Below are 27,543 nucleotides of genomic sequence, written 5' to 3'. Positions count from 1 at the left end.
AGGGTTGTCAAACTCAGTTTAATTTGTGGGCTACACTAGACACTAATGTTAACTTAGACAATCTAATTGGATGGATCGGACCCCCTAGCGTGCCACTTCTTGCCCACGGGCCGCACTTTTGACACCATTGATTTAATACCTCATTTGCAATTCTGTTTCAACATGGTCAAGTCAAAATTTGGTCTCCCAAATTCTTTAAATTCTTAACTTTTGTGATTTTCTGGGACATATTTATCAATAATAGCTAGTAAACTATGAAAAACTTTGACGAATATAGCATGATTTACTTTTTATAATACTTGGTATAATAATATTCACAATATATAATTTTCTTTGGGTGATACAAAGGAACACTCCAATTTTTTTTAGATATATTTAAACGCTCTATCATGTCATCAATAGCTTTTAAGTTGAAGTTCTCATTGTAATAGTTAATAAAACAACACAATGGTAAATGCTTGATGATCTGATATGTTTTAACAGGTCCAATTTTGTGTTAATCTCTGCAGGTGCAAAAAAAAAAAAAAATACATAAAACAATGGAGAGGTGGACCAGTGACTTGCAGCTTCATCTCCAGCATCCTCACTCGTACTTCCGGCCTCCCACTGGGAAGACAATGGATGCCTTGTCAGCAGGTTGGTGCCCAATGCCACTGGGAAGTCAAGGGAGGGAGAATTAGGCAAGGGGGCAGGAACAGAGCTCCCCAAATACAAGGTAACGAGGGAAAACCAATCCCACAAGGAATTATCCTGACACAGGAGACAGTGTTTAGTAGACGGTAGGATCAATGGCTCTCTCTGGGGAGAAGGAAGGAAGGAGGAGGAGGAGAAGCAGGATATTGGCCCAAAAAAGTGTGCCACACTATTTCCAAATTACCCCCCATACACACACAAAAAATGTCACAGGGAGTCTTGTTACCTGTTCAAATGTTTGAGCTTCAATGTCCACTTGTCTATTTGAGCGGGAGTTATCTTACCACACCTTACAAGGATTCCACTTTCCCAACTCAGATTGCAATCAAATCAACTCGTACAACAAGTGTCTCTGTCCTTATCAGTTAGCTTGGCAACAATAGAAAGTACACTGTTGCCGGCCACTGGCGCTAAAGTACGCAATAGTTTCTTTAAATAGTTTTAGGACAAGTACAGCAATAATCCCATTTAGTACAGTTTAAAACCATCGTTCTCTATAACTCACAGGTGGATGTGTGAGTTTTCCCACAAGTTTTTAGGCAAGGGCTATGCCAAACATGACATTGGTTTCAACTATGCAGAGGAGAACCATCAGAAAAAATGGTTTTTATTGCACAATTTGAATAGTTATGGATTTGTGAGTCTTGGTTATTTATTTTTGTATGATTTTTGACACCCTTCTTTCAATTAATGTGTAAAACTTATCTTTTTTATTTATAAAAGACACTGTAGTAAAGAGATGAAATGTCAGGCATGAAATTATTCTCTCTTTTACCATTTTAAGCACTTGGATATTCAAATATATTTGATGTATTTAGAAATAAATCATGATAATTGCTTTACAGGATCTTGAAGATCTTTCAGAATTTTTATAAGGGTAAAGTATATACATTACACTTTCCCATCCTTTCCCACAATGCCGTGCCATAGCGGCACGTTCCAAGCAAACGTCTTTTGCAACACACTTGCGCGGCGTATTGATCGGCTCCTTTTGTACCGCCTCGTGAGCCTTTGGCTAATTAGTGTGGTCCATTAGCGAGGTTGCCCATTAAGAGTCAACGCTCCCGTTCTTTTTAACAAACACTCATTTGGCCCGTGTTTTTTTTCTTCTTTCAAAGGCATCACAAGGGAATGGAGGAATATATGTGCTAAAACGCCGAATACATCAAGTGGGTGTTTAAATGTATTAAATAAAGGCTTGTAGATTTAATTAACACCCCTGGATAGCTGGCGGCTTTGTTCCCGTACTGCAAAATGATCATTTTTAGCAAAAGACCAGGCTATCACTTTGACTTGCCTGTTAAAGAGGTGCTTTGCAGACCCCACGCGCCCAAGCCCGCCCGCCGCCTCTTTTGAATGATTATTCTTTTCAAAGCTGCAAATGCACAACTTCTTTCAGTCCACTTTGGAACTATACAGTCTGGCTTTGTGCATCTTGGCTTTTCTGCCTAGTTAATGCGTCAGTTCTTTTTTATTATTTTAGTATGTATGCATTTTTACTTTTCTGCTAGTTCAGACACTCAAATGGAGATAAACCGACAAACCCAGACTATGGCGGATGATGTTACACTTTAGCATTAAATGCACTATTTATTTTTTGTATTATAGAGTACACTTTGTGCAAAAGAAATGTGGGGGCTGGAAAATATGGATGGCATTTAAAATAAGTTGATTTGAAATGCAGGTAAATGGACTTAGAAAATTGGTTTTTGAATGATATTAATGGGAAAAGCAAGGTAGGATGTATTTATTAAATAAAAATGTCATCAGTTTTGGGGTAGAAAAGTCGACTGACCAAATATAGTCAGATTAATCACATTGGCTTTTCACCAAGTCATATAAACAAAAAATATGATTTTAAATAGGCGGAAAGCCATATACACCCATCAAAAGAGCCACATATAGCTCCCGAGCCATATGTTCCCTACCCCTGATATATAGCGTCTATTGACCACGACACCTGTTTAAAAAAAACTTTTTTTTCCAGAAAATACTTCACCAAAAATGGTCATCTTTACAACATGATGTCTTGACATCTAACTGGAAAATTCAAGAGTATCCCCCCCAAAAAATGATTCAACCACAAGTTGTCATCTCCACCAACCTACTTACAGGTAAGCTTCAACATTTTTCTTCCATGTTGGGGATAATCGGACAAACTTTGTCATAATAAGTGAACCTACGCCCTTGTGCCTTTCATCATGCCCATGTCACATTGACCCGACTGACCGAACGCCATTTCGGGGGGGGGTTAGTACGCCCGAATAAAGTGCTGGCCCTAAGCCATTATGATTAACCATCAGCAGTCTTTGTGTAATCTCCAGCACGCGGTCCAACGCGGACGGAAAGAAGAATCAATCACATTATATTACAGTGGATGTGCTTTATTGACCTCTGTTGGTGTTCGCACATTTTATACTTGATTTGTATCCACTGGCGGCCGTTTAGAACAATGCGGGCAATTTGGAAAAACAGGGCAGCTTTTTATCAAGCCCGGAGAGCTCACGCTTATGGATTGAGAGCTATTTAGGGGAGGGGGGGTAACGGAATAGTAGCATAGCCTGTTTAGAGGCGCTTCCTGCATATGTTTTATGATGTGGCCTCAGGCACTTTGGGGATTGAACGCTGCCCTCATTTTAGCCCACCGCGGGATATTTGACGTTGGTGCTGATGGGACACCTTAAAACTAATGTGGACAATGTCATTATTATTGTCAATTTAATTATTATTGTACTGGACAGATGGAAAAAAATGAGCATTTCATAATCAGGTCATAACGTCACTCAAAAAGAAATCAGATATGTGGAAAAAAAATATCACTTTTTTTGGGAAAGGGGGGGTATTAGGTATATTTTTTGACTGATTATTGCAGTGTGAAATTCAGTTTTTGATAAGCAGGCAGCAGTAAATAATTAGTGGGAGCTTTATGAGTATGTAAAGGTTAAGAGTAGTTGTGAGAAAAGTAATATATTATTAAAATACCTTTTTGGAGTGAAGTACCCTTTCTGATATATTTTTCTTAGGTGATGAAAGCAAAATTGGGTGGAATCATTTTTACTTTCTTCTTCTTTTCTTCTTTCTTCGCCTCTGCCACGATTTATGCGGCGGGAAAGTGGAGAGCAGGCCGTAAACATTTTGTTATAGTCGGAATTCATCTCTTATTACTGGTTTTTCATTAGAAAAAGAATCCTTTTGGAAGCATTCAAAGCATTTGGTGGAGTTGGAGCGGGGGGGGGGCGGTGGGGTTCTCGTATGTGGATGGATGAAGACGCTTCACAATGTTCTCCCTCTCACCCTCTCTATACCTGAATCCTTTCTCTTTTTGATGCTGTTAAGGGAGTAATTGAGTGCAGAAAATGGCTTGGCTTATTTAGACTGAGTCTGATCCTGAAATGATTAAAGCTAAAGGGCTTTGAGGTATTCAAGGAGAGAGAGAGAGAGAAAGAGAGAGAATGACAGAAGGGAACATGCTTAATGCTTTTCCCCCATTTGGCAAGGAGCCGGGAGGGGCCAACGTCGCCAGACAGGTTGGTGTCGGCGGGGGCCGCAAAGAATAGCCTCTCCCTTTGCCGGCCTATTAAAAGGCGCGGGGGGATTGTCGGGGACGGTAAAAAGACAGGAAATCAGCACAAGAAATGAAGCTTCTTTTGCCAATTACCGAATGCCGAGTGCACACCTTGGAGCTCTTTGTCCTCTCTAGCACCAGTTCCTTTTCTCTCGCTTTCCCTTTTTTTCTGCCCCACCTTCTCGTTTTCTCTCTCTATAACTCGCAGATGCATTAGCGGCCTGAGAGAAGAGGCGGCGTTTTCCTTTTCTCTCTTCTCTCTTTCTTTATTTCTTTTTTTTTTTTTTTTTTACGTGGGCTCCAGCTCACTTCTCGGACGCCTTTTGTAGCTCCCTTTTCAGGTGTCGGGCTAAAGGGGGGGCCCCCCAGACCTCTCCACTCAAACATTTATCTCTGCCTTTTGATTAAGCTTGGCCAAAAAAGAGTCTCATTGAAACGCGCTTAAGGATCTTTTAACACGACTCGCGTAGAGGCAGACCATGCTAAAGCTCTTTTGTCTTTTTAATAATTGAGCGCCAGCTCCGTCAGGTCATTGACTGGGGATTGATGGCCGCCGTCACGCCCCCTCCTCGCCAAAAGCCACGACTCCGGGGACCCGTAAATAAGCTCGCCCCGCTTTTTATCCGTCTGTGTGTGACGTGGAGTCAAAGCTTGAGTTACTTCTACGTTAAAACAATAGGGAGAAGGATGATAAAGTCTTTTTTTATGCTTGGCGAACTGAATTGTGATCTTAATAACCGTCTGTTTTCTATCGTCGGGTCACTAGCGAGCCAATCTATCACCGTACACGTCTTTTAAACCATTTTGACTTGGCCCAAATGCAACATATTGTATTGAGACGATTGGGTATTGCGGGGGGAAAAAATAGTGTGGTTAAAGATGAAGTATGTTTGGAATTAGAGATTCAGAAGGCATATTTTTTGAGTAGGAGGCCTTTCAATATCCATTCTAGCGTTCAAAGGTTGCCTGCTTGTTTCGCCTTTGCTCTTATCAAGACACATGAGGATATTATTATGTAAGATTACTCATTTTGAGGGGGTTTAACTCCGTCAAGAGAAGCCCCCCTTCCATCCTTCACCTGTTCCTACTCTCATCCGTCATCGGCAACGGCAACGGCGGCGGCGGACAATTTTTTAAACGAGCTGGTGTTTTGCCACAAGCGCCGTTGTGACGCTAAGAAGATTATCATTCCATTTTTGCCTTTCATTTTTCATATTCAAGCTTCTCTCGGTGGGAGTATTTTTTAATGCTTGGAGGGATTTTCATCTTAATGTCAAACATGGCGTCACCTGCATGTGTGAGGCTGGCGGCCATTTGCAAGGTTAATGTAGGAGAAAACAACATCCATCTCGCCCTTAAACACTTTTATGAGGCTCATATAGCATCTTTTTTTGCAATTTCGTCAGCTGTGACATATCTTATATTATAGGCAAGTTATACAATCGATAAAATATATATATTTTAAAAAATACGTACACACTGAGCATTGCAAATTCGGAAATATTGGGATAGAAATTTGTACTTTTCAGGGCCATAGTAGCAGAATTAAATGCTGTATTTCCTTAAATGTGCAATAAATGTAATACTTATTGACCTGTAAACAGCACATAAAAAATAATCCGGCAGCAAATTTACGTTTAAGCCAATGTTGACAAATGAACAAAAAACGATGAACCTGAAAACATGTCTTACTGTAAAAGCTACTCCAAAAATACTGCCTTTTTTCCCCTTAAGCAACCAAATGGAATTTTGCATTATAATCAATAAATGCCCAATTTTGTCCGAGTGACACATTTTAGCCACCTAGAATCTTCATGACCCCTCTCCATCCGTTCCGAGACCCTATAAGTACACGTTGCATGTCGGAAATAGGAGGGTGCGCTTACGCAGACTTCAAAACCAAAAGGGAGGAGGAGGGGACCTGATCATTTCAAAAAATGGAGTGGCGTTGGTGGGGAGTCCATAAAAGCCTGCCTTGTTCTCAGCACACCTCCTCTTGGGCTCCACAACAGCCAGTTAGGCTAATAGCTGGCGGGAGAAAGGGGGTGAGGCACCGCGAGCGGGGGAAAAAAACGGGTAATTACTGGTAATCACTCGTCGGGAAGAGCTGATGATCACTACAGTATAACAGCTTGTACTGTTCCCTGTTGGAAAACAGTGAGAGAGAAGGAGGAGGAGGGGGAGGAGGAGGATGAGGAGGAGGAGGAACCGGATGTGGTACTCTCGGCAGGTAACAAGCGCGAAATTAGTTGGTAACCTTAAACCCCCTCCGCAATCATGGAGAAAACTCTCCTCCTGGCTGCCTCTGCTCCCCGCCACTCTTTTCTCCAGTGTCGAGCTCTACCGATCTCAATATTCATCTAACTGTGGATGGCGGCTCCTTTATTATAGAGCAATCTTGTTGATTCAGATTGGACGTGAAGTAGTTGTAGTTCATCCAGGAGATGGGGTGACGCAAACAGGGAGATGAGAGGGGATGCGAGGGAATGCTCTCGTCATTGATTTGTACCATGTCGTAAATGTTTTTTTCATGCCAAGTTTAAATACAGTAGTTTTTCTGAGACAGGAATTACGGTAAAGTGCCCTTTATGCAACAATGGAATGGGGGGAAAATTTCCAATAACCTTGTCATTTACCGAGAGATGACTCGAGAATAATGCTATAGTATATAATTAAAGAATATTTTATATGAGCTACTGCTAGGCATCTAAGTGTTGAGTTGGAACCCATAGAAAAACCACGTTAGAGCACTTGTCTATTCCATTTTACCGGATTGGGCAGATTTACCTTGCCTCCAGCGCACAAACGTGGCGGGACAACTGCTTCATTATCTGCGACTGAAATAGTTTGCTATCAAGTATCCATATTATTAATTGACTTTCGCAAATGGGCCTAGACTGCAGTCGCTTTGCAGTAACCGTGTCACTAGAAGGCTTATTGATCTGCACAGCAGCATTTCTTGCAACTTCTATGGGGCCAGACTATGGCCTCGACACTGGAGAGTGCTGGAGCCAACACCCGGCCGGGGGTAGGGGGGGACTAACCGGGGACAGTCTTTAGCGGATCAATCGGGAGCACTTGGGCCACTTGTACCTGTTAGTAACTGATAAGATTCGACACTTGAGAGAACTGCCCGTGATTAGCTTGGAAAAAAGACCGGGAGGGGAAGTATTTGCACCGTGGTAATTTAATAAAAGTCTCTCCTCCAAATAACTGAAATGTCTAAACTGTTGGCCACAAAACTCAGCCCCCAAGTGACAAAAATTTAAAGGTGGCCACCATTATTTTGCAGTAAACCTGTCCTGTTAAAACACGATAAAATACATACCATCCTGGCCACTGTCTTGTAACTCAATTTCATTGTTGCCAGTCGTATAGCTCAAGCCATATCTATAAGGAGCATCAATTTTTTTCTTTCATAGTGGGTGGGCCGGCACCCCCTGGGAACAAGAATTGGTGTACACGCTATTAAAAAGTCGTTGTCATTGCCGGTCCTCTTTAAAAGAGCAAGATTTGATTTGAGTCCGGTCTACCTATTGCTTCATATCTATTCAAACCCATGTTTGTGCCCCCTTATCCCCCCCTAAAAGACAGAAAAGGCGGAGTAGGGGGAGGAAAAAGGAGTTTGTTCTTCCTGCAATTAGCATTCATGGTTAGCTAAGCAGAACTAATGCAGCGAATCTCTTGAGTGTCGCCTTACTTGTCCCAGTAGCTCCGGGCCAGATTAAACTGTAGCAAGATGACAACCTGAGCCACGGCGCCCTCCCCTGCTTGGCGTGTATCAATTACAAGGCTTTTATCACGAGCTGTGTTATTGGTAATTCCTTTTGAACGGCCGTGACAAAAAGTATGCAGGGCTTCAAAACATCAGGGGCCATTCGGGCGGGGGTCATGTGCCACTGATACTGTATTTTGGGAAACAAATGGAGCCGCAAATTCTCTTCATTGTTAGCCGGGAGTCAGAACTCCCAGCGGTGACCTTGTTTTAAGTGACGGGCTTCACGTTACAATAGCGCCGCCGCCGTCAATGCCAACCTATGCTTGTGTATATTTTATGGCCTTCTTAAAATAGTCATTGCGGGGTACTTTGCAAAATGTCTTGTTCAGGATGACGTTTGGTTCATGACTTCCATTCTTGACAGAGTGTGTGTAATGTGGGATGAAGATCTGAGGATCTTCTAAGTCTGAAGTGGCATAACAACAAGCAAAATTAGTCTAAAGGATCTAAAGGATCTTATGTTCGGGATCGTAGAACAAAAACAGAAGCTCTGTACTGCTTTTTGCAAAACCCAATGATGGCAGGCCATAGTAAAATTCAACAAATCTAGAAAACCCAAACAATTTGGTTCTAATCTTCCTTTGAAAGTGACCCAATCAGGACCAAGACGGAGAAAGAAAAGAGCAAGAACGTTAGGGTTAGGTCCTTTGCTAATACTGACAGTGATACTAATCTAGAAGACTTTTGGTGATGGAGGCAAGGTCAAAGAGGCAGCCAGTTCTAGCCACACCAGAGGCTACTCGGGCCCATGGGTGCTGGTCAGACTCTGATCCCTCTCTGAGGTTCTGACCTGTACAGCGACTAGTGCGGTGGCAGTCATTTACCGTGATCAGTCTTCTGTGGAAGGCTCAAACGGAGGTGGCCGCGGGGCCTTGGGCGAGGGGGCTATCGTATAGCCACTGTATCGTGTATTTAGCTCGCAGTGAAGATTTTTTTGTCATTAGAAGATTCCTTGACAAAAGCCGAAGGGATTGGCGTTTCTTTACGAGCCCCTCCCGACGCGCTCTCCCACGGGGGACACCCTTTGATCCGGACCTTACCTCCCTCGGGGGTTAAAGCGTTCGGAGATCTGCAAATGAGTTTGACATGATGGGCCATTTCCTAATTGGCCAATTGGCCGGCTCTTTTTCTGCTTTAACGAGTGTATGTTTTCCTTTGGCCGTCCCAATGCATTAGCGCCAAGGGAGTTTCAACTCTGCCATGTTGTCTTCCATTAAGTTTCTTATTCCTATTTTAAAGGGAAAACCGTTTACACTTCATTCTGGTAATATTAGGATTTCTATCTCATAATAGTACAATGTATGACTTCAAGGATGCAACTTTTTCTCCTAGTATTTTGACTACAATTTTAGTCCCATTTATTTTTCTTTAGAAAACGTATTTGGTCGGCCGTTTCCTCGTCTCGTGGAAAGATCAAATCAGCCATGTCCCCCACCGCCAGGCCACTTGTCGCCCCTCCACATGGCATTACATTGACTTTCCACGTTAAGCCATCACAAAAGTGGACAATTTAGTCCATGCTTCCTTTTTTCACCCTCGGTTCCACTAAATAATTTGCCGTATTTGCTAACCTTTGCCACTTTCCCGGGGCCTGTGACTGTATGATATCTAAATCCACCTGCAGACCATTACTCAGATGGATTACTCCATAACCTTTCCCCATGACCCCTTAAGGTCCCTCCACCTGCACTTCTAGAGGAATCCCCCTCCTCTGTCCAAAAAACAAATGTCCTCCCTTATACTGAGAGCGCGTGCTCGGCCATCCGCCTCACGCCAAGACGGATTGCGAGGAGGCTCGGCATTAGTACGGTCAGGGAATCCTTTGCCTCGGGGATGGCTAATGACTTTCTAACGTGACTACGATTCTTTTTGAAGAAGCTCCTTCGCGCTTGCCAAATCTCTTCAAAAGCATCCGGGCTGGCCGGAGGAAGGGTTCGGGTTACCTCAACCCCTGTCGTGACGCATAGTCGGTAGGACACCCGGGCTCCAGAGGACCCCCAGTCCCGTCCCTTCTCCATCCGTCCGAAAGAGGCTTTTGCAGAGCCTCAGACTGCACCTGAAATTCAACACCCAACTAATGGTTACAAATGTGTTTGCAAAATTCTCCCGCATGAACCCACGTATAACTGGAGCCGCATGGTCACATCGGTGGTCAGTTAGTGTAGTTGCTAAAATAGGAACGGATTCAATTAGCTTTAAAGCTTAAATGGGAAGGTTACATTTGGGAATTACTGTAGGTCAGCCCCTATCAGTTATCAAATTTCATTTAATTGAAAGCCACTTTATTGACGCAAAGGACGGAATTTTTGGAATACCGAAAGTGGTTATTGTTACTGCAACTCCAACAAAGTGCGTATGTGCACGATATTTTTTGTGAAATAATCACAGGCAACTTAGACAGCTGAATTGTGACCAAAAGTGAGCAGTGGTGATCAATGTCAGAAAAGTGCCTTTTGAAAGATGCAGGTGGCTTCAGCCTTTTGATGGACACTTCACAGGGATTTTCTGCGACCTCTCAAAAGGCGGTGTATTCCCTTTTAAGCGGAGTGATCCCTGATTAGCTGTCAGGCGATAGTGGGCCCACCTCATTGTTCTGCACTGCGGGCCATGTGGTCAGTAGTCAGCAGGCTCCCGGCCTGAAGTGACAGATTATGTTGAGCTATACAGTTGAATGAGACCACTTGGTCCTTAAAAAGAGACCACATTTCATTTTTATTAAAAGGGAACTCACCACATAATCCTATTAAAAGACATACAGTTTATTGGTCAGTCCTTTGGCTGGTTGGACATTTCATTGGGCCTGTCGGTGGGGTTACTCGGTTGCTGGAAACTTGAAATTTTATGTTGGTTGGTTGACGGATGGGTGTGTGGTTGGTCAATTTGATAGTTGATTTTATTGTTTTTGTTCGCTGTTGTCTTGACAGTTGGTCGGTTTTAGGTGGATAGTGTGGAATGTATCCACATTGCTATACTATGGGTCATTTCAGTTTGCTATCGACTAGGTTCAACTGACATTATAGGCTGGAGGTCACCTTCAATTGGACAGGCTATTTGTAATAATGAAAATATTCCCTTTATGCTGCTCTGGTCATTGGATTTTTTTATTTTCTTAATTCTGTGCAGTATCAGTTTGACAATGTTACAGCAAATGGACCTTGTATGAAGGTCACGTCAGCACTGAGGGTGAAAACGTTAGACTTTTTGCGGTCAGGGTAAATGTACAAGGCTGCCCCACGGGAGCACTCCTTCCCTCTCTTTAATCTGCGTGTAAGAGGCCCTTGTAGAGCCAAACTGTCTGCGACACATCAGCACTTAGAAATTAAACACTCTCTTTGCTAAGTCTGTCACGGCTGCGGTCGGAGAACAGACGGACAAACATGAGACATTACCTTTGGAAAATACACCCAGGAATAAATCCTGGCTTTAAACCAATGTTTGCTGTCTGTCAGTCAAGAAAGTGAAGGCGTGTTATGTCAAATTAGAATGAAGAGAGAAAGTCAACCAATATCTGTAGTCATTTTGCAGTATTTTGAACTGTTTCATGCCAGAGTTGAAGGGAAAGTTACCTGTGTTGTTCGGTATTTGGTTTTAAAGCATTCGCAAGTTAAATTGTTCTGGAAATTAGGTTTTGAAATGTTGCTTTTTGTGTACTTTTATGCGAGTACTTGCCTTCTTTAATCTTCCTTGAAATACACTAGTATGAGAGGCATTGAACAATGTAAAAAACATAATTGTCATGAAAACCTGGCAACCCAAGTAATAAAAATAATGTGACAAAAAAAACAAGTCCCATTTTAGTAAAATGCAAGCAGCAGTCGACAAACCCTTTACAAAACCTAAAAAAAACATCTACTTAACCTTCCAAGTACTACTATTAAGACTAACTACAAATGACGGTAGCAGAAGGATTTCATCTCTAAAAAATATACTTCCGTTACAAACTGTAGAGCCCATAATGTAGATCCGGATGTTTTTCATTTCACGTTTCTAATTCATTCAATACCGTTAGATTTGAATCAATGTTCTGGTCCAAAACATCGACTCTCAAAAGGTGATTGCTACGCATTAAGCCAGCCAACTCTCAAGACCTGTTTGCTCTCTAAATGAATTTGCAGCGGGTGGGAGGCTAACAAGATTTTTTTTGGCCATCCCAGGTCTTCCATTTATACATTATTGTTTAAAAAGTAGATTCTTCACCATGCTGTTTTCTATCAGATAGGAATTAAGGACCTGAATGGAAATTGTGTTTGCGTCTCTAGAACATGAATGGGGGGATAGCAGGCACACGAATGGGGACAAATGCGGTTATATGATTGCTCCAGGCGTATCCGTGATTCACTATTCAACAATTCATACCTTTTAGTGGTTGGTGTGTTCTTTCAAAAAAAATAAAGTGTTTCAAAATGAAACCAAAGTCTAAATAAGAATTGGTGATAGGAAAGGCAAATTTAGCCCTATTTTGGGGGAAGAAATAGTACTTTTAAAGCATATTTTTTCCAAAAATCACATTTTTAAGATATTTAAATTGAATGCATTTGACTCAGCATGTGCTGGAGATAAGCTGGGGTAGACTCCTGCACCCCCCGTGAACTTTGAGAGGATAAACAGCATGAAAAATGAATGAATTCCATTTTAAGACCTTTACATTACATGGCATTTATTCCACTGCCATTAGGGACAGTGAAGAAAGTGTAAAACTTTCGAATTTGCTGGAAAAATGTCCTCTTCTGGGAAAAAAAATCTAGTAAACAAGTTTGTAGAATTTCCCTCAGTTGCCACTGACGGGTAAAGCGTTCCCGTCACCTCGTTAAACCCTCCGAGAACAACATTGAAGCAAAAAAATCCCACATCCGAGGCTTAATGGGCAAAACGCAGGCATTGTGTTAAAGCAGTGAGCATTTCTTGAACGGCCCCTTTTTTTTCTTTTTTTTTTAAAGTGGCCCTCGCCTGTCCACTGCGCATCCGACTATTTAGAGGCGACGCTACCTGAAGAGAAGCGAGGGCTATTACTGGCCAAATAAGTCCATTAGCATTACCTTTGACACAATAATGGATGCCAGATACAATTTTCAGCTCTCCATTTTGTATTTGTAAGGATAATAGGGGGATTATCTGGAAGGCCTTCTGCCGCCGCACTCGAGAGCGAGCGAGACCACGCTGAGGACGGAGAGCCCCGGCAACAGTTGTTTTTGCGCGCCTTTCCAAGACCCTCTCGCAAGATAAAGCATGTCATTATTCTATTAAAGAGCTACAATTTTTGTAATGGCTCTGGCAGCGGTCGGCAGAAGTGCACGCGGCTTCTTCAATATCCTGGACATTATTTGCTCGTTTAGTTAAATGATCTTTCTAATTACTCCTAATGAGGCTGTCTCCCTCCATCCTGATGCAGCAGCCACGTCTTAATACAGCGCGCCGTTCTTTTTTTTCCTTTTTTTTTTTTTTTCCTGAGGGATAATGACTTCTCAGGAGGCTCGGGCGCACGCTGCACACGTGGCAAATTGCCTGGTTTCCTGCCATCTTGTCTTCCTGCAAATTGTTAAATTAGGTTTCAGGGCCCTGAGCATTAGAACGCTTAAATTTGCTTTCTCGGCTACTTTAAATGATTGGCTCGGCTCTGCTCTTGTAGTTTACTGACTGCATGCTTACCTGGTATATACACTATAATATACTACATCCACTTATTGGGGCACACATAGATAAATAGATAAACAATTCACAAACACATCTCATACACAGATATACATTTCTATATGTATGTATATATAAATATTTATATATGTTAATATATATGTATGTATATATAAATATATATATATATGTATGTATGTATATGTATATTTATATATGCATATATACACATACACACACATATATATGTATAAATATGTGTGTATATATATGTATATATATATATGTGTACATACATATATATATATATATATATATATATATATATATATATATATATATATATATATATATATATATGTATATATATATATATGTATATATATATATATATATATATATATATATATATATATGTATATATATATATATGTATATATATATATATATATATATATATATATATATATATATATATATATATATATATATATATATATATATATATATATATATATATATATATATATATATATAGTTTTTTTATTTATTTATTTATACATATATATACACATATATTTATACATATGAAGATTAACTGGGCACTTTAAACACCGAACTAAAATCAAATTTGAGTTTACTGTTCCAGCCTTCCTAGTGTATGTAATGAATGATGGTTTCTTCTTGAAGCCTTTCATTGTTAACATAAATGTGAATTGCTGTTTGTTTACGCAGCATCACATTCTTTGGGATTGGCTAGCAATCCAGTCCGTCCCTCTATTGGCTATCATCGTCAGCCGGGATGAACGTTGGCCCTAATGAAAACTAACGCCAAATAGAAAATATATGTCTAGTTGTACCTAATATTTCGACCGGGGTATGTGCTCTCTGTCTTCCTCCCGCACTTGCCATTACCCCTATCATAAATTACACGGCATCGTGACTTCCGCACGAATGTAAAAAGGCACGAAGCGTCGTCTCGACAAATCTTGGCGGGCGCGCCACGTCCGGCTGTCTCTTTGCACTTTAAACCACTCCAAATCATTTTCATGGTCCCGGCTATTAAAATGGGGCACCTCCACCTATTCATCTTTTGGGCGCCTTTGCATTCTGTCATCGCATCTCCACACAAGCGCGCCGAGGCCATCCATCAAGCCGTTGGCGTCGGTAGGCTCATGCAGATTTCTCCGCCGACATCCGGCCCGTCACAGTTGCTGACATAACGATCGCTTGGGAAGCTCATAAACAGCTTCATTCAAGCAAACCCAGGCCGCTCCTTTCATAAGCGTCCTCCCCACGATCTGTCACAAATTCATCTCTTCTCATCTTCTCAGCCGTTGATCTTAAATGGTTTGAGCTCTGTCAGCATTTTACCTTCAACTCCAGGGAACCTCACCAATTGGGTCAGGCACCAGCGTACATGGGCAAATGAGCAACTTTTATCACTTCCCATCAACCACAACACATTTGAGAGTGCATGTGTGCCAAAGCCACTTTAGGGTATAAATCAATATACCATGTTTAATGTGAAGTATTAAAGATATGTAGTAGCTTGGAGACATATTGCAGTTTAAGCCAAAGGAAAGGTTATGGGTTTTAGTATTGGCTTGCTTAGTTTGGAGTGGTCACCCTCTAATCTCTTCCTAGAACACAAATAGTACACTTTTAACTTTGTGTGTAGTTATTTTTCTCTGAACAATTTGAAACGCAGACTTGTTATACGGTTATAGGGCACTTTGTGTTTAGTAGTCCTGGTTTTTAAAAACAGGATCAAAGGTCATGTCCATTTAGGCCTGTTTTGCAGACCATTAGAATCTGGTTGGTTTACATTTTAAATCTTGGCCCAAATTGTTTGGAACTAGCTTTTGTCTTCAGGGTTTGTTTAAAAAAATGCATTATTTTGTCTCTTGTAATTAATTTCTAAAGTACCTTTTGTTAAATGTCATTATAATTTAGACATTGCAGAAACTGTGATACATGGAAACCATTTTGACTTCAATAGAAAATTTATTGACAGAGGTTATTTCCTGGAGTGCTAAGTGACAAAAAAAACTATGACATTTGTGTTCTTTAAAATCGGAAGAATTGTTTTTTTTTTAATAGTGTTGCACAGATACCATTTTTTGGCTCACAATACCGATTCCGCCCCCCGGGTGTCATCACCCGATACAATACTCCTAAAATACCACATTTTTGGAAAACATAAAAAATATTCTCAAATACTGCAGACTCAATTAAAGTAATTGCTTTCATAACTTGATCAGTCACAGCTTAACAACGTTTACATCTAACTTTTATGACAATGAATGAACTTTGGACCTGAAATACTCTCAATGGTCAATTTTTTTTCGATACATTTGGCATGAAGCCTGATGATTGTATTAAGTCCAGCCTCTTTTTTGCAGATTGTTTTCCTTCTTCCAAAGCTAATGGTTATACTAACATATAGCAATATCATTGTTCATAAAACTTCAAATCCTGGCTCATATGACACAATTATCCTACATTTTGAAAGTATAGGCCCATACATTGAATACATGACTGAAAATTGAGCAAATTCCACAACACTTATGACAATAATCGCTCTTTTAGGCTTGAAAAAAAATTATTATTCCTTCTCTGGTGCTTTTTCTCCTTCTGATTCATCAGCATTTAAAACTGGCGGCCTTCTTGAAAAAGAGCGACTCTAATTCTCAAAGAATACATATTCCTCAGAATCGTTCTTTTCTAGTATTAGCCGATACTGCATTTTGCCATAACGCGATTCTAGTATCAGTGCAACACTAGTTCTCAACTGTTAAAAGTCATGGCGAATGAATAAAATGAACATTTGTATGTAATATGAAGAAAGAAAAATGAAACGTATAAAATTATTAGCATTATTAATACACATGGTGTATTTAATACAGTACAGGGAAGCTTTGTTGCCTTCTTGTAAGACTTACTGCATATGAACACCCCCCTCATACATTTATTATACAGACTATAAAAAAGGGGTGTCCAAACTACGTCCCCGGTGACATTTGCATCCGGACTGGCGTAAAAGGTACACTTAAAAATAACGTTGAGATATGATTTCATCTTAAACAAAGGAAATGGCTTCAAAAAAAAATCACAAAGAAAATTTCCAAGTGTTCCTTTGCGGGACAATGTTTGGACACCCCTGCTCGGTGAGAGGATCAAGAAGGTACGCTTCCACATCAATAGTCGACCTTATTGTACAGGTTGTACAAAGGCAATGGCGGCAAATTGCTGCCGGGATAGTAGAGTGGCGTCGGGAAGGCGATGGAACGCGGTACCGGGACGCGTAGCAAAGAGTTCTCCCGGAAAACTAACGGCATGCCCACTAGAGTCTGTGCCGAGGCGTGCGCCATGTTGGCAGCCTCCAGCTCGGCTGAAAGCTGCCGCTTCCATTTGTTCCTGCGGTTCTGAAACCACGTCTTGACTTGTGTCTCGGTCAGTTGCAGGCTGGACGCCAGGCAGGCGCGTTCCGAGCTGCTCAAGTAGCGCTTCATGTCGAAGGTGGACTCTAATTGGTAGACCTGGCTGCGCGAGAAGACGGTCCGCGTCTTCTTCTTGGCCGATGAACCCCCGGGGTGCTTGTCGCCCGGGTCTGACTGCCTCTCCTCGGATAGGGGAGACAGCAGGGCTCGCTCGCGCTCCTCCTCTTTGCCGTAGTCTCGAAGCAGGGGTGGCCGTCTCGACAGGCCGTCGTTGGTGGATAGGAGACCCTTGGCTTGACCTGAAGGGGCAACACAGACGGTTATCGACAAGATCGCGGATATCGTTTTCAGTCGTCGCCAAAGAGACGTTTTAAACTGTGTCGATGTAGCGTTTGGCAGTTCGTTAACAAGAACTTATACAAACTAATTCTCATTCCCCAAATTTCCAAATGCACAAACATTGCTAATATTTCACTCCGTCCTTCCACATTTCTCAACCTGATCCAAAAAATTCCAGTTCTGTAATTTCGACCCCGTTTTTGTACCACAAATATTTTACATTTACATCCAGCTTCCATATTTCTTGACCTATACTCATACCATTTCACCTTAGAAGTCTTTTTATTCAGAACATAACTCTATTATGCCCCTGTGCATGTTCCATATTTTTCCATGCTGACCCTTTTAGACATTTTACATTTAACTATGAAAATATTATTCCTTGTTATACCCTTCAACGGTCGGCTGAATTAGTTTAAAATGAATGCCTTTTTTGATCTTTTTTGCTGTATTTGTTTACATTTATTTTACAAAATAATTGTAATTTTTTTGTGCACACTTTTCCGAATTTCTCTTAAGCACATCCTAAAGGATTTGCATGAACATCTGTACTCTATTTTGAAGTCTTAACTTCCCAGAGCCGTAGAAGTAGTACCCAAATTAATCCAAACTTGTTGTCTGCATGAAGATGAAACAAAATCTTATGTTTTTTAATAGTTTGTAATGTGCAAGAACAAAAGAGGAAGAAAATACGACCTCATATTAACACAGCAATCCAACTTCTAGTAGGATTTTTAACTTCTACCTTTAAATCCACAATCCTCAACAAGTGCATTCATGTTATTTTAAATGACTTTATGCATAATTGCTTAAGTTCCTGGGAGTGTCTGGAGTAGAGGCACTCTTGCACTAAATCCAATTGGACTTTTTATGCCTCGGATTTTAAATCAACAAATCTCAAGCCGTCTGCATGAATTGGAGCCCACGCACACAAGCATCCCCACTCACGTCATTTAACGCCCAATTGACGACGCATGCAGCAAAACACGTCCCATCAATTAGTCGCCTCAATTACATTTGAAATAAGCGCGAGTCATTATTTTGTGCAGCAGAGCCATGATGTCCGCGATGAGACAAGGGCTGCATGAGTGTCACGTAAAAAAAAAAAAAACAATTAGAGCCCAATGCAATTAAATGGCTGACATATTTTGCTTGTTTAATTATAGATTTGTGTGTGGGAAAGTAAAACGAGTGGCCTATTTCAAGTCATCACACACCAATGAAATGCACCTCATGATAACTGAAATCTCAGCCAATAAAAAAGTAAAGATATCATTTTAAAGGGTTTCAATTATTTTTTCTTGTATATCATTTATTCTTGCACATCATATATACTATTAGCTGATTTGAGTCCATTATTCAAAATTGAGGACATATTGCTCATGTGGCAGCACCTTTTCTTTATATTTTTTAATTGCAAATGACATCATAGATATTTTTAGACAAGAGTAATAATAGATTTAATAGGTCAGGGTATTAATCAAAATACTGGCATTTGTTATTCTTAAATTTGAGCTTGAATACGTTTGCAATGTAGATTTTTTTTTAATTATGGGTTGTAATGGGCTCTTAAACGTCTCTAAACTTCAATAAAATGAGCAACATAGCAGAAATAATAATCCATAGTCGTGAACCGAATTAGTAAACGAATCTAAAATTATACGTGCACACTTTGAATCGATTGCATTTCATTGCATACACACACATTGCATGTGTAACCTCCCAATGAAACCCATCAAAATTGAAACACACTAGAATAGCTGCAACCAAATCGAGCGTTTTAATTCAAACTATATCAGAGTAGGAGTTTATCGCAACACTCGCACGCTCACCTAAGCAGGAGAAGGCGTTCTGTGTGCGGTTGCGAGAACACGCGTGTCCGCGAGGCGGCTCGGAGCAGAAGCAATCGGCCGAGTCGTCCCCGTCCCCGTCGCCGCCGCTGCACTCCTCCTCGGAGGACACGGACAGCGTCCTCCTCCGCGCCCCGACCGGCTCTTTTGCCACCGAGTGCGGCGGAGGTGGCGGTGGAGGCGGCGCTAGTGGTAACGGTGGCGGTGGCAGCACTCGCGGAGTCGGGCTGCCCCCGGACGCGGTGCCCAGGATGGAGCGAATGGTGAAGCTGGAAAGCGGCCCCGTGGAGCTTTTGCTCCCGCTGTCCTCTGAGCCATTCATGGTCGCCCGAGCGACTGCGATCTCTTCTGTCGCGTCGCACTTATTCCCTGGAAATGACGATCGCCACAAAAAAAATAAAAAATATTGAAAAAAGAAGAAAAAAAACAAAGTAATGTAGAAAGGGAAACCTCTTCGCTGCCCCCAAACAGCACGCGCGTCGTCTTTTTTGGGGGGATCGCTTATAGGCTTTTTACATTGAAGTGGACTTGGTTGTGTTTTTGTCCGGCGTCAGGCAGTGCATTGACGGCTCGTCCTCCTCCTCTTTCTCCTTCTCCTCCTCATCATCCTCCTCCTCCTCCTCGGAGGCGCCGAGTCAATTTGCATGGAGGGTAGGGTAGAACCTCCCGGGACCATTTTGGGATGACTTGACTGGCCCGCATCCACTTTTTATTTCCCCATCAAAGTTCAACTGTCGCGTTTGAAATCCTCGCTCTCCCATTTCTATACGACATTTTGGTCTAAACATTACCTGAAGTTCCACACCTGCGTCATACAACGACTTTAATTTCGTTATACTACTTTTTTTCCTCGTGATATCATGTTTTACATTCAATATAACAATATCAGCCTTGTTCCTGTTGTCTTTAACTCATAATATTGCAAATTGAATCTAATATTATCAGGAAATTTTACTGCCTGTACTGTATAAAATATCCCACTACTGAACTTGGCAATAAATGAGTTAATATGCCTAATAAGAGAGTGAAAGGTTTAAAATGTACAACAACAATAAAACTTTTTAGTTATATATTTTAACCATTGAAATTCCACAGGCCAAATTAAATATTTATATTATATAATGGCTGCAACTTTTACCAAAGGCCAAAGCTAAAATAAATAAATGCAGTGCAGCCAAGGGGTCTCCAAACTGGTCCTCTAGGGCTACTGTTGGTCCTGATTTTGTTCCAATAAACCAATCAGGCCCAAAAAGCAGTAAAATATTGAAAAATAATGGTTCATCTTGTATCCTTAGAATGAAATATTGCATTGCTGCTGCCCTTTGTGGAATAGTTTGGGGACCCCTGGTGTAGCCTGAGAGTAACAAGTGTCATGACCTGTGCAGAAAAATGGCCTAAAGTAGTGTGCAAACTTCTGCAACCACATCAGCTTAGTGTCATCTCATTGGAATAGGGATGTGTACATTTTTGATATGCACTTCAAATTAGTGCTCTCAAGTCAAAGCAGAGAAAATGTAATGGTTGTTTTGTTTCTCAATGCAGAAATTATCCATTTCTTTCTCAATAGTATGAGCAAAAAAATGATATCTGAATATATTGATCTGTTTGGAATTACAATTTCCAATCTAGAGTCACTTATGGCAAAGAGTGCTTTGAATGTTTCTCATGAATTGAGACCCAACTTCGTATTGGCTCTCCATCACGATGATGTGAGGCCCCCGTTTTACTTACAAGCTAACAAGAGCATCCCGTTTGGGCGGAAAAAGGGGGAGACCGATGAAGTTATGTCACGCTTTGATGTGCAAATCAAGCCCGCAGACAAATATCCAACAACCGGCGTGGACGATGATCTATGGCACGACCGCCGTACAATAAGGAAATTACCGGAGAAAATGATATCGATAAATTCTCTAAGCACAAACGTTGATTACGTTTCGATTTTCATTCAAGACCGAAACGGGGGAGAGAGAGAGAAAAAGGGAGAGAGTTGTAAATGCGAGCGGAGCCCCGAGGTGCAGCATTTATGTCATGCGAGTGTGAAAATGAACTGGGTAATTTATTGGAAAACACCAAGTCAGGAAGATTGGATCAGCGCCGCCTATCCGAGGGCTCCTATCCATCAAGTTCCAATTAACAAGCTAACCATTGACTTTTAATGGCTTTCCAATCTACTGCCCTGATAGACTCATCAATTCCTCGGGGAGAAATTAAGAAAATCGAGCGCCCCGGCGCCCTTCCTTCCTTTCCCCTCCCGAGAATCCCTCCCCCGCGGGCGTGTGGGCGTCATTCTTCACCGCAACTATATGTCAAATTAAAAACACGATTAAAATTTAAACTGTTCCAATCAGACGCGGCCTCGCAACCTATGTTTCACTTAATGGAGCCTTGATGAAAATCGGATGCTTGCTTTCCATCAAGACGTTGGGAGTTCTTTGCAAACAAGACTCGGCTCCACGCGTGCTCGTACCAGTCACGCCCGCATTTCCTTCTGTCGTAAATCCGCTCGACACGCGCGATTACGTGCGCTTTTGACTCGTTGCTCGTCCCGCATGTTGGAGATATAGACCGATCCTTTTTTCACTGGAAGGTTTGGTAGTGATCATTGCCCAGCAGGGGCGGAAAATTAGGGGGGCTTTCGGGGGGCCCGGTTTTAGGGTGTGAAGAAATTATAAAAGAAATCGTAAGAGAGGGGTAGGGGATCTATGGCTCTTTTGATGGGTGAATCCGGCTATCTGTTAAATTGTGAGCTAAAATATGGAAACCAATGGTGACAGAGATGAGAGACTATGTATAGAGCTACTTAAATGTTCATTTCTTTTTGCATTAGACTCTTATGAAATGCATAAGAATGTTGTCAAAGGTATTCCGTTTTTTCCACTTTAAAAGTGATGAATTTACTAAAAACAAAGACACCTATTTACTTGTATTTTGACTTTTAAATAAAAAAAAAAGTCTTAGAAAATATGAATTTTCAAGAGCAATATTTTAGTTTTTAATTGATTCATTTTTCAGTGTTTAAATTAGGAAGTTTCCAATTGTTGACAGGAACCTTAGTCAAGTGCAGCCGTTATTGTTGTTAATATTCCATTCCCATGTTTTCATGCATGTATACTTGCTTGTATTGTTAAGGGTTCAAAAGGTACTATAAAATACTATCTCAAAATATTACACACTGCCAACAACAACTTCGGAGTAAAAATGGTAGTTCGTGGTTTATGTTTATTATTTGAACAATCTAGATAATTCCTTATAAACATAGCAATGAATTTGGAGCTTACTTTGACTAGAGGCCCGTTGACCCGCGGGCCTTGTTCGCATTAGTTCCGCCACTGGCTCACAGCCCAAATACGTCTATTCACGTCAATGGATCTAATAGATAGTACGACCTAATCGTGGTACTTGCGTGTTTTTGTTTGCAAATGATCGAGATGTCATTTTCTCCACAATTTATGCGCTCGTCAAGGTCATCGTCCGCAGATTTGCACCCATGCGTGCCTGTGGACGCGGCCGGGTCGATACTCAGTGCCGCGCTTGCGCCGGAGGAAGGGGAATAATGCGGGGCCACTAATCTATTCATTTGCGGTAATGGAGTGGCTAGGATGAACCGCGCGTGCGCCATCGATAACGACGACCATGCGGCAGTAGTGAGGTCATCATCATCATCATCGTTTTGCTCGACGTCGTTATTAGGAGTATGGGAGTCTTTTACGCAAATTGACAATACTTGAGTGGAAGTCTGGCTTGGAATGAGGGTCTTCTTTAAGGGGCCTTCAAAAGATTACAAACTAGATTCGGAATTGACATTATAGAACAGATGTCATATTCTTGAACACCTTTGCTCAAATCACAGAAATAAAAATAAAATGCATTCTGAAAACAAATAGTAGCTATTTCAACTTCAATTTTGTGTTTTAATCATGGAGATTTAAACCATGATCAAACAAATATTACATAAATTTATTGCATGGTTCAATAAAAATGGCGTCTAGTTTAAAGACTGTGTGAATTGAATGAATTGCCATCGACAGCGACAGGCGTCTGATCAATCTGAAGTGGGAGGTTGCTACTTCAAATGGAGTGGACATATATCGCTATGAATAAACTCTTGAAATTGACAGAAGCTGGATGAAAAAAAAAGACGCACGATCGGACATCTATTGAAGTCAATGGTGTTAAAAGAGTTCATTTGCAAGCATGGCTGAATTTGGATGCTCAAATTTCCTCATTGGCTGGCGTTGGCTGTTTCGTGTCAGGTGACACTTGTAGCATCGTGTGTGTTACAAAGTGCCATCTCAATAATTCAGCTCTAATGTTATCTCCAGGATTCTATTGTTCAATTTAATGAGCATCAAAATAGTTTCACAAGTCTATCATGTGAGGGGGAAAAATTTAAATAGGAATCTATTTTCAATTGGAGTCCAAATTGGTGAGCTTGTTTGAAATACATATTGTGTAGTTCCGCGTATAATTTAGGAGAACATTTTTCACATCAAATTTCCTTTCAATTGACCAAAATTTAAAATGATACATGCAGAAATGTGAACTAATCCAATATTGAGAGGAAATATTCTCCATTTATTTCACCACTTGGTTCATCAATACAGTAGCAAAAGGAATAGTGTGCATGTGTGTGTGTTTATTTTTTTGTACAAAGAAACAAAAACAATCTCATGACTCCTCATTAATTAAATATATACATTTATATAACTTTATACATCCTGGAGTTGAAATCCAAACTAAAACTATAATTGACACACGTATTAACAATTACATCATGTACAGTTGAGAGTGTCTTGATTGTCACCTGTCACGAGCTCTTTGTCACAACAAAAGTACAAATTATTATTAGTCGGAATAATGTATTGCACACAATGTGGTTGTTTTTTTTTCATTAAAAAAAGTAGAATATGAACAAGCCGATGGGACGTATTTGGGCTGTAAACAAGGTGGTTTTAGGTCACAGTGTAAAAAAAATAGAACAAAAAATAGTCGAAATAAAAAAATAGACACTCTTTAGGCAGTGTAAGCAGGTAGACTCCTGAGGTGGTGATAATATTAATAATAATAAAAATAATAATAATAACAACAACAATGAATTGTCAAATCACGTGTAAACCCTATAGAACAAGAGGTCCATGTCGGCCTTTTTTTCATCATGGAGTATAAAAATATGAAGTTTTTGGTGATTTTTGTCTGCTTTCAAACGGGTCTGAGCAGCGGCACGGAGGTGACGATAGGGTGCGAGTAGTAGACGCCCGGGTGCGGGAAGGTGAGCAAGGGCTGACTGGCCGGTACGCTAGTGGGGGCCGAGCCGGCTCCCTCCGACGCCGAGTTCTCATGGTAGAGGATCGGCACCCGGACTATCCTCTGGGCGGCGGCGTGGCTCAAGTTGGCCGCCTCTAGCTCGGCGGCCAGCTGCCGCTTCCACTTGTTCCGCCGGTTCTGGAACCAGATCTTCACCTGGGTCTCGGTTAGGTGCAGCGAGGCAGCCAGGCCGGCGCGTTCCGAGCTGCTTAGGTAGCGCTTCATGTCGAACGTAGACTCCAGCTGGAAGACTTGGCTGCGGGAGAATACTGTTCGGGTCTTTTTCTTGCGGCACGGCTTCTTGTCGTTGTCATCGCCGCCGATTCCTCCTCCGCCTCCCCGGCCGTCATCGCCTCCTTCCCCGCCGTCTCGCTTCTTCCAGTCGGCTGCGTCTTCGTCTTTTTTCGGCCCCTCCGAATCGCTCTCGTCCAGGACGATCTCGTCGCCGCTTTTGCTCCCCGCGCGGTCCTCGTCTTCTTCGTCGTCTTTGCCTTCCGCTTCCGATTTGAGCAGCAGCTCCGGGGAGTCTCGCTCGGTTCCCGAAGCCGGCGATGAGTCGCCTCGGCCCGGCAGCTTGTCCGAGGCTGCGTGCGGGAGGGGAAAAAACGAGTTAGGAGCTTGTGATCAAACGTCATTTTGTGGGTGGTGTCCTTTTTTTACATTTTCTTTCCGTAATATATTTCATTAGTGGTCGTTTGGGGGGTTATTATACCGTGTCACTTGCAAAAAAACGGAGGCCAAAACGCACTGGCACAAAGGGGCAACTGTACTATTAATACTGCTATTTTCACCTCATAATATTAGCTGTGATTTCAATTGTGGTTCATTGAAAATATTGAATACCCTTAACGCCAATACATATTTTAAATAGTTAACAAACGCTAATACAATTGGACTGAATGGGTCGTACTCAATGACAAAAAAATTGGAAGGAGAGCTGTCAAATTATATTCTAGTCGTTTTTAATAGTAACATATTAATTATGAAATACTAACAAATTATTTGCACCAGAATGAGGTTTTCATGTGGTTAATTCCATTAACACCTTATATTCACTTCAGTATGTTTCATAGAAATTATCATAATTTCCCTGATGATATATTTGAACATATATAGAACCTTTACGTAGTGCATTTGTATTTTTTTTTGCTATAGGAAAAGAAAATATCTAGACACAATTCGGGAAATAGTTGCATGCTGGAAGGATTGCACGATGTGTGTGTGAACGTGTGTGTGTTTGCGCGTGCGTGTGTGTGTGTGTGTTTACACTTGCCATTTGAGTTCTAGGTCTACAAAACGGTGTGACTTACCTTCACTTCTGTGGATGTGCGCGGACGAGTTGAGGGCGTAGGGGTACCACCAGGCCGAAGTTCGCTCCAGGTAGTGGGCCGGCAGCGTGAAGCGTTGCGCAGGAAGCTCGAAGCGAGGGAAGCCGAAGTCGGCTACTTGCGACAGGGAAAAGCCTCCCCCGGTGGCCGCTGCCGCCGCCGCCGCCGCTGCTGCAGCCGCCTCCAAGGCCGCCCGATGGGCCGCCAGTGCCTGCCCCGGCCCCGGCGGCGGAGGGGGCGGAGGCTTGGGCTTGTTGGGCGCCTTGCTGTCGCAGTTGAGCAGGTTCTTGATGAAGAAGGGCGAGTCCTTGGCTGGCGCTTCCTGCGTAGTCTCGGGCATTGTTTTGCCTTTCTTTTTTAGTCTTAGTTGGTTTCTTGTTGTTGTTGTTGTCGTTTACGAGGCCTGAATCTCACTGCCGTGGAATGAAAGCTAAAGCACCGCAGAGACGAAACGAGCCAGGTGGAGGAGCATCCCGGGAATCGAACGCCGAACCGCTGTGCAGGCTCGTGATGCTAATGACGGAATACAAATGTCATCCAAGTTAAATGCGGAAAGTACAGGAGATTGGACTCGCACAATGGCAAATGGGATTAAGGCAGAGACTTTGAGGAGGGACGAGAGCTGGGGGAGAGAGAGTGAGAGAGAGCGAGAGAGTGAGAGAGCGAGAGGAAGGGAGGGAGGGGTGGATTGTGCTGGGGACACCCTCCTTTCTTGGGGCGTGTGCACGCAAGTACCCCCCTGTTATTGCTCTCATAAAGTTCCGTTAGGCAGCAAATGAGCAGCAGGCTGTTAACGCCAAAAAACCAAGAAGGTTGGCAACCCGAACACACACACACTCACGCAGAAATGATTTTTTTTAACTCTTTCACTCACAGTGATAAACATCAAATTCATTTCAGTTACAGGGATATTGAGTGATCATATTTCACCACCATTGACGCTGGTAGAAGTCAATTCAGTTTGAATTGGGCTGGACTAGATGGGAATGGGATATTTGATGGTGGTCATTTGTTGGGATGCTTGTTGTTTTGGTGTTCTAATGGAATATCTAAAGAGCATTCTCGTAGCTCAGATTTTTGCTCGCAACTAAAAATAATCGAACAAAAAATTACTTTAAATGAAATTCAATTCAGAATCAAATGATGGTATGATTTACCCATGTAACTATATTAGCATTTCGAAACATATTTTTTAATCGTGCATTGATTTTATCGTAAAGTAAATCTGCCAATATTTTTGTTAAACTGCACAAAATAGGACTGTGAACAAATGACATTTAAACAGTCCAATGAGAAAATTTTAGTTAATTGAGTCTCTTTGTTCTGCAAAAAAAAAATGTCACTAGTGTTAATATATTGTAGAGTATGTTATATGTATTGTCATGCAATCTACCTCAGGACTAATTTGTTGTTTTTAGCCTTTAACACTTTAACTGCCATTGACCTTGATAGAGGTTAAATCCATTTCAAACATTAAAGCTGGCATTGATTCATCATTTTTGTAATATGGATCAATCTTTTTTTTTAACAGGATTTCCATCATTGGAATGCAGAATTGGATGCACTTTGCAAAATGCAGATGAACTGAAGGCATGAGCTACATAATTAAGGTAAT

General features: G+C 41.6%; 2 protein-coding genes and 1 long non-coding RNA gene across 3 annotated transcripts; 1 reads left to right on the top strand and 2 right to left on the bottom strand.

Annotated features, from left to right (window-relative positions):
* The first annotated feature begins 516 nt into the window (after window positions 1-516).
* On the top strand, window positions 517-27,543 carry LOC144205021 (uncharacterized). Its single transcript, XR_013327992.1, has 3 exons — window positions 517-636; window positions 2,681-2,807; window positions 27,460-27,543. It is a non-coding gene; the product is annotated as an uncharacterized LOC144205021 (long non-coding RNA).
* On the bottom strand, window positions 16,406-19,749 carry hmx2 (H6 family homeobox 2). The gene is made up of 2 exons (XM_077729912.1): window positions 19,279-19,749; window positions 16,406-17,406 (listed from the first exon to the last, which is right to left on the bottom strand). Exons 1-2 carry the CDS (start codon window positions 19,616-19,618, stop codon window positions 16,865-16,867), a joined length of 882 nt encoding a protein of 293 aa, XP_077586038.1. The 5' UTR covers window positions 19,619-19,749; the 3' UTR covers window positions 16,406-16,864.
* hmx3a (H6 family homeobox 3a) lies at window positions 23,853-26,497 on the bottom strand. Its single transcript, XM_077729832.1, has 2 exons — window positions 25,911-26,497; window positions 23,853-25,184 (listed from the first exon to the last, which is right to left on the bottom strand). The coding sequence occupies exons 1-2, from the start codon at window positions 26,266-26,268 to the stop codon at window positions 24,496-24,498; spliced, it is 1,047 nt and encodes a 348-aa protein (XP_077585958.1). The 5' UTR covers window positions 26,269-26,497; the 3' UTR covers window positions 23,853-24,495.

Source organism: Stigmatopora nigra, chromosome 12 (assembly GCF_051989575.1).
Source record: "Stigmatopora nigra isolate UIUO_SnigA chromosome 12, RoL_Snig_1.1, whole genome shotgun sequence".
In the NCBI taxonomy this organism is placed as follows: Eukaryota; Metazoa; Chordata; class Actinopteri; order Syngnathiformes; family Syngnathidae; genus Stigmatopora; species Stigmatopora nigra.
This window is presented reverse-complemented; position numbering and strand designations above follow the sequence as displayed.

Excerpts from the sequence above, each read along its gene's own strand:
- hmx2 (XM_077729912.1), bottom strand. The coding sequence starts at position 19,618 with ATGAATGGCTCAGAGGACAGCGGGAGCAAAAGCTCCACGGGGCCGCTT. Across the intron at positions 17,407-19,278 it reads GAACGCCTTCTCCTGCTTAG|GTCAAGCCAAGGGTCTCCTA; the intron begins GTGAGCGTGCGA and ends TTGCCCCTTCAG.
- hmx3a (XM_077729832.1), bottom strand. The coding sequence starts at position 26,268 with ATGCCCGAGACTACGCAGGAAGCGCCAGCCAAGGACTCGCCCTTCTTC. Across the intron at positions 25,185-25,910 it reads GCACATCCACAGAAGTGAAG|CCTCGGACAAGCTGCCGGGC; the intron begins GTAAGTCACACC and ends TCCCGCACGCAG.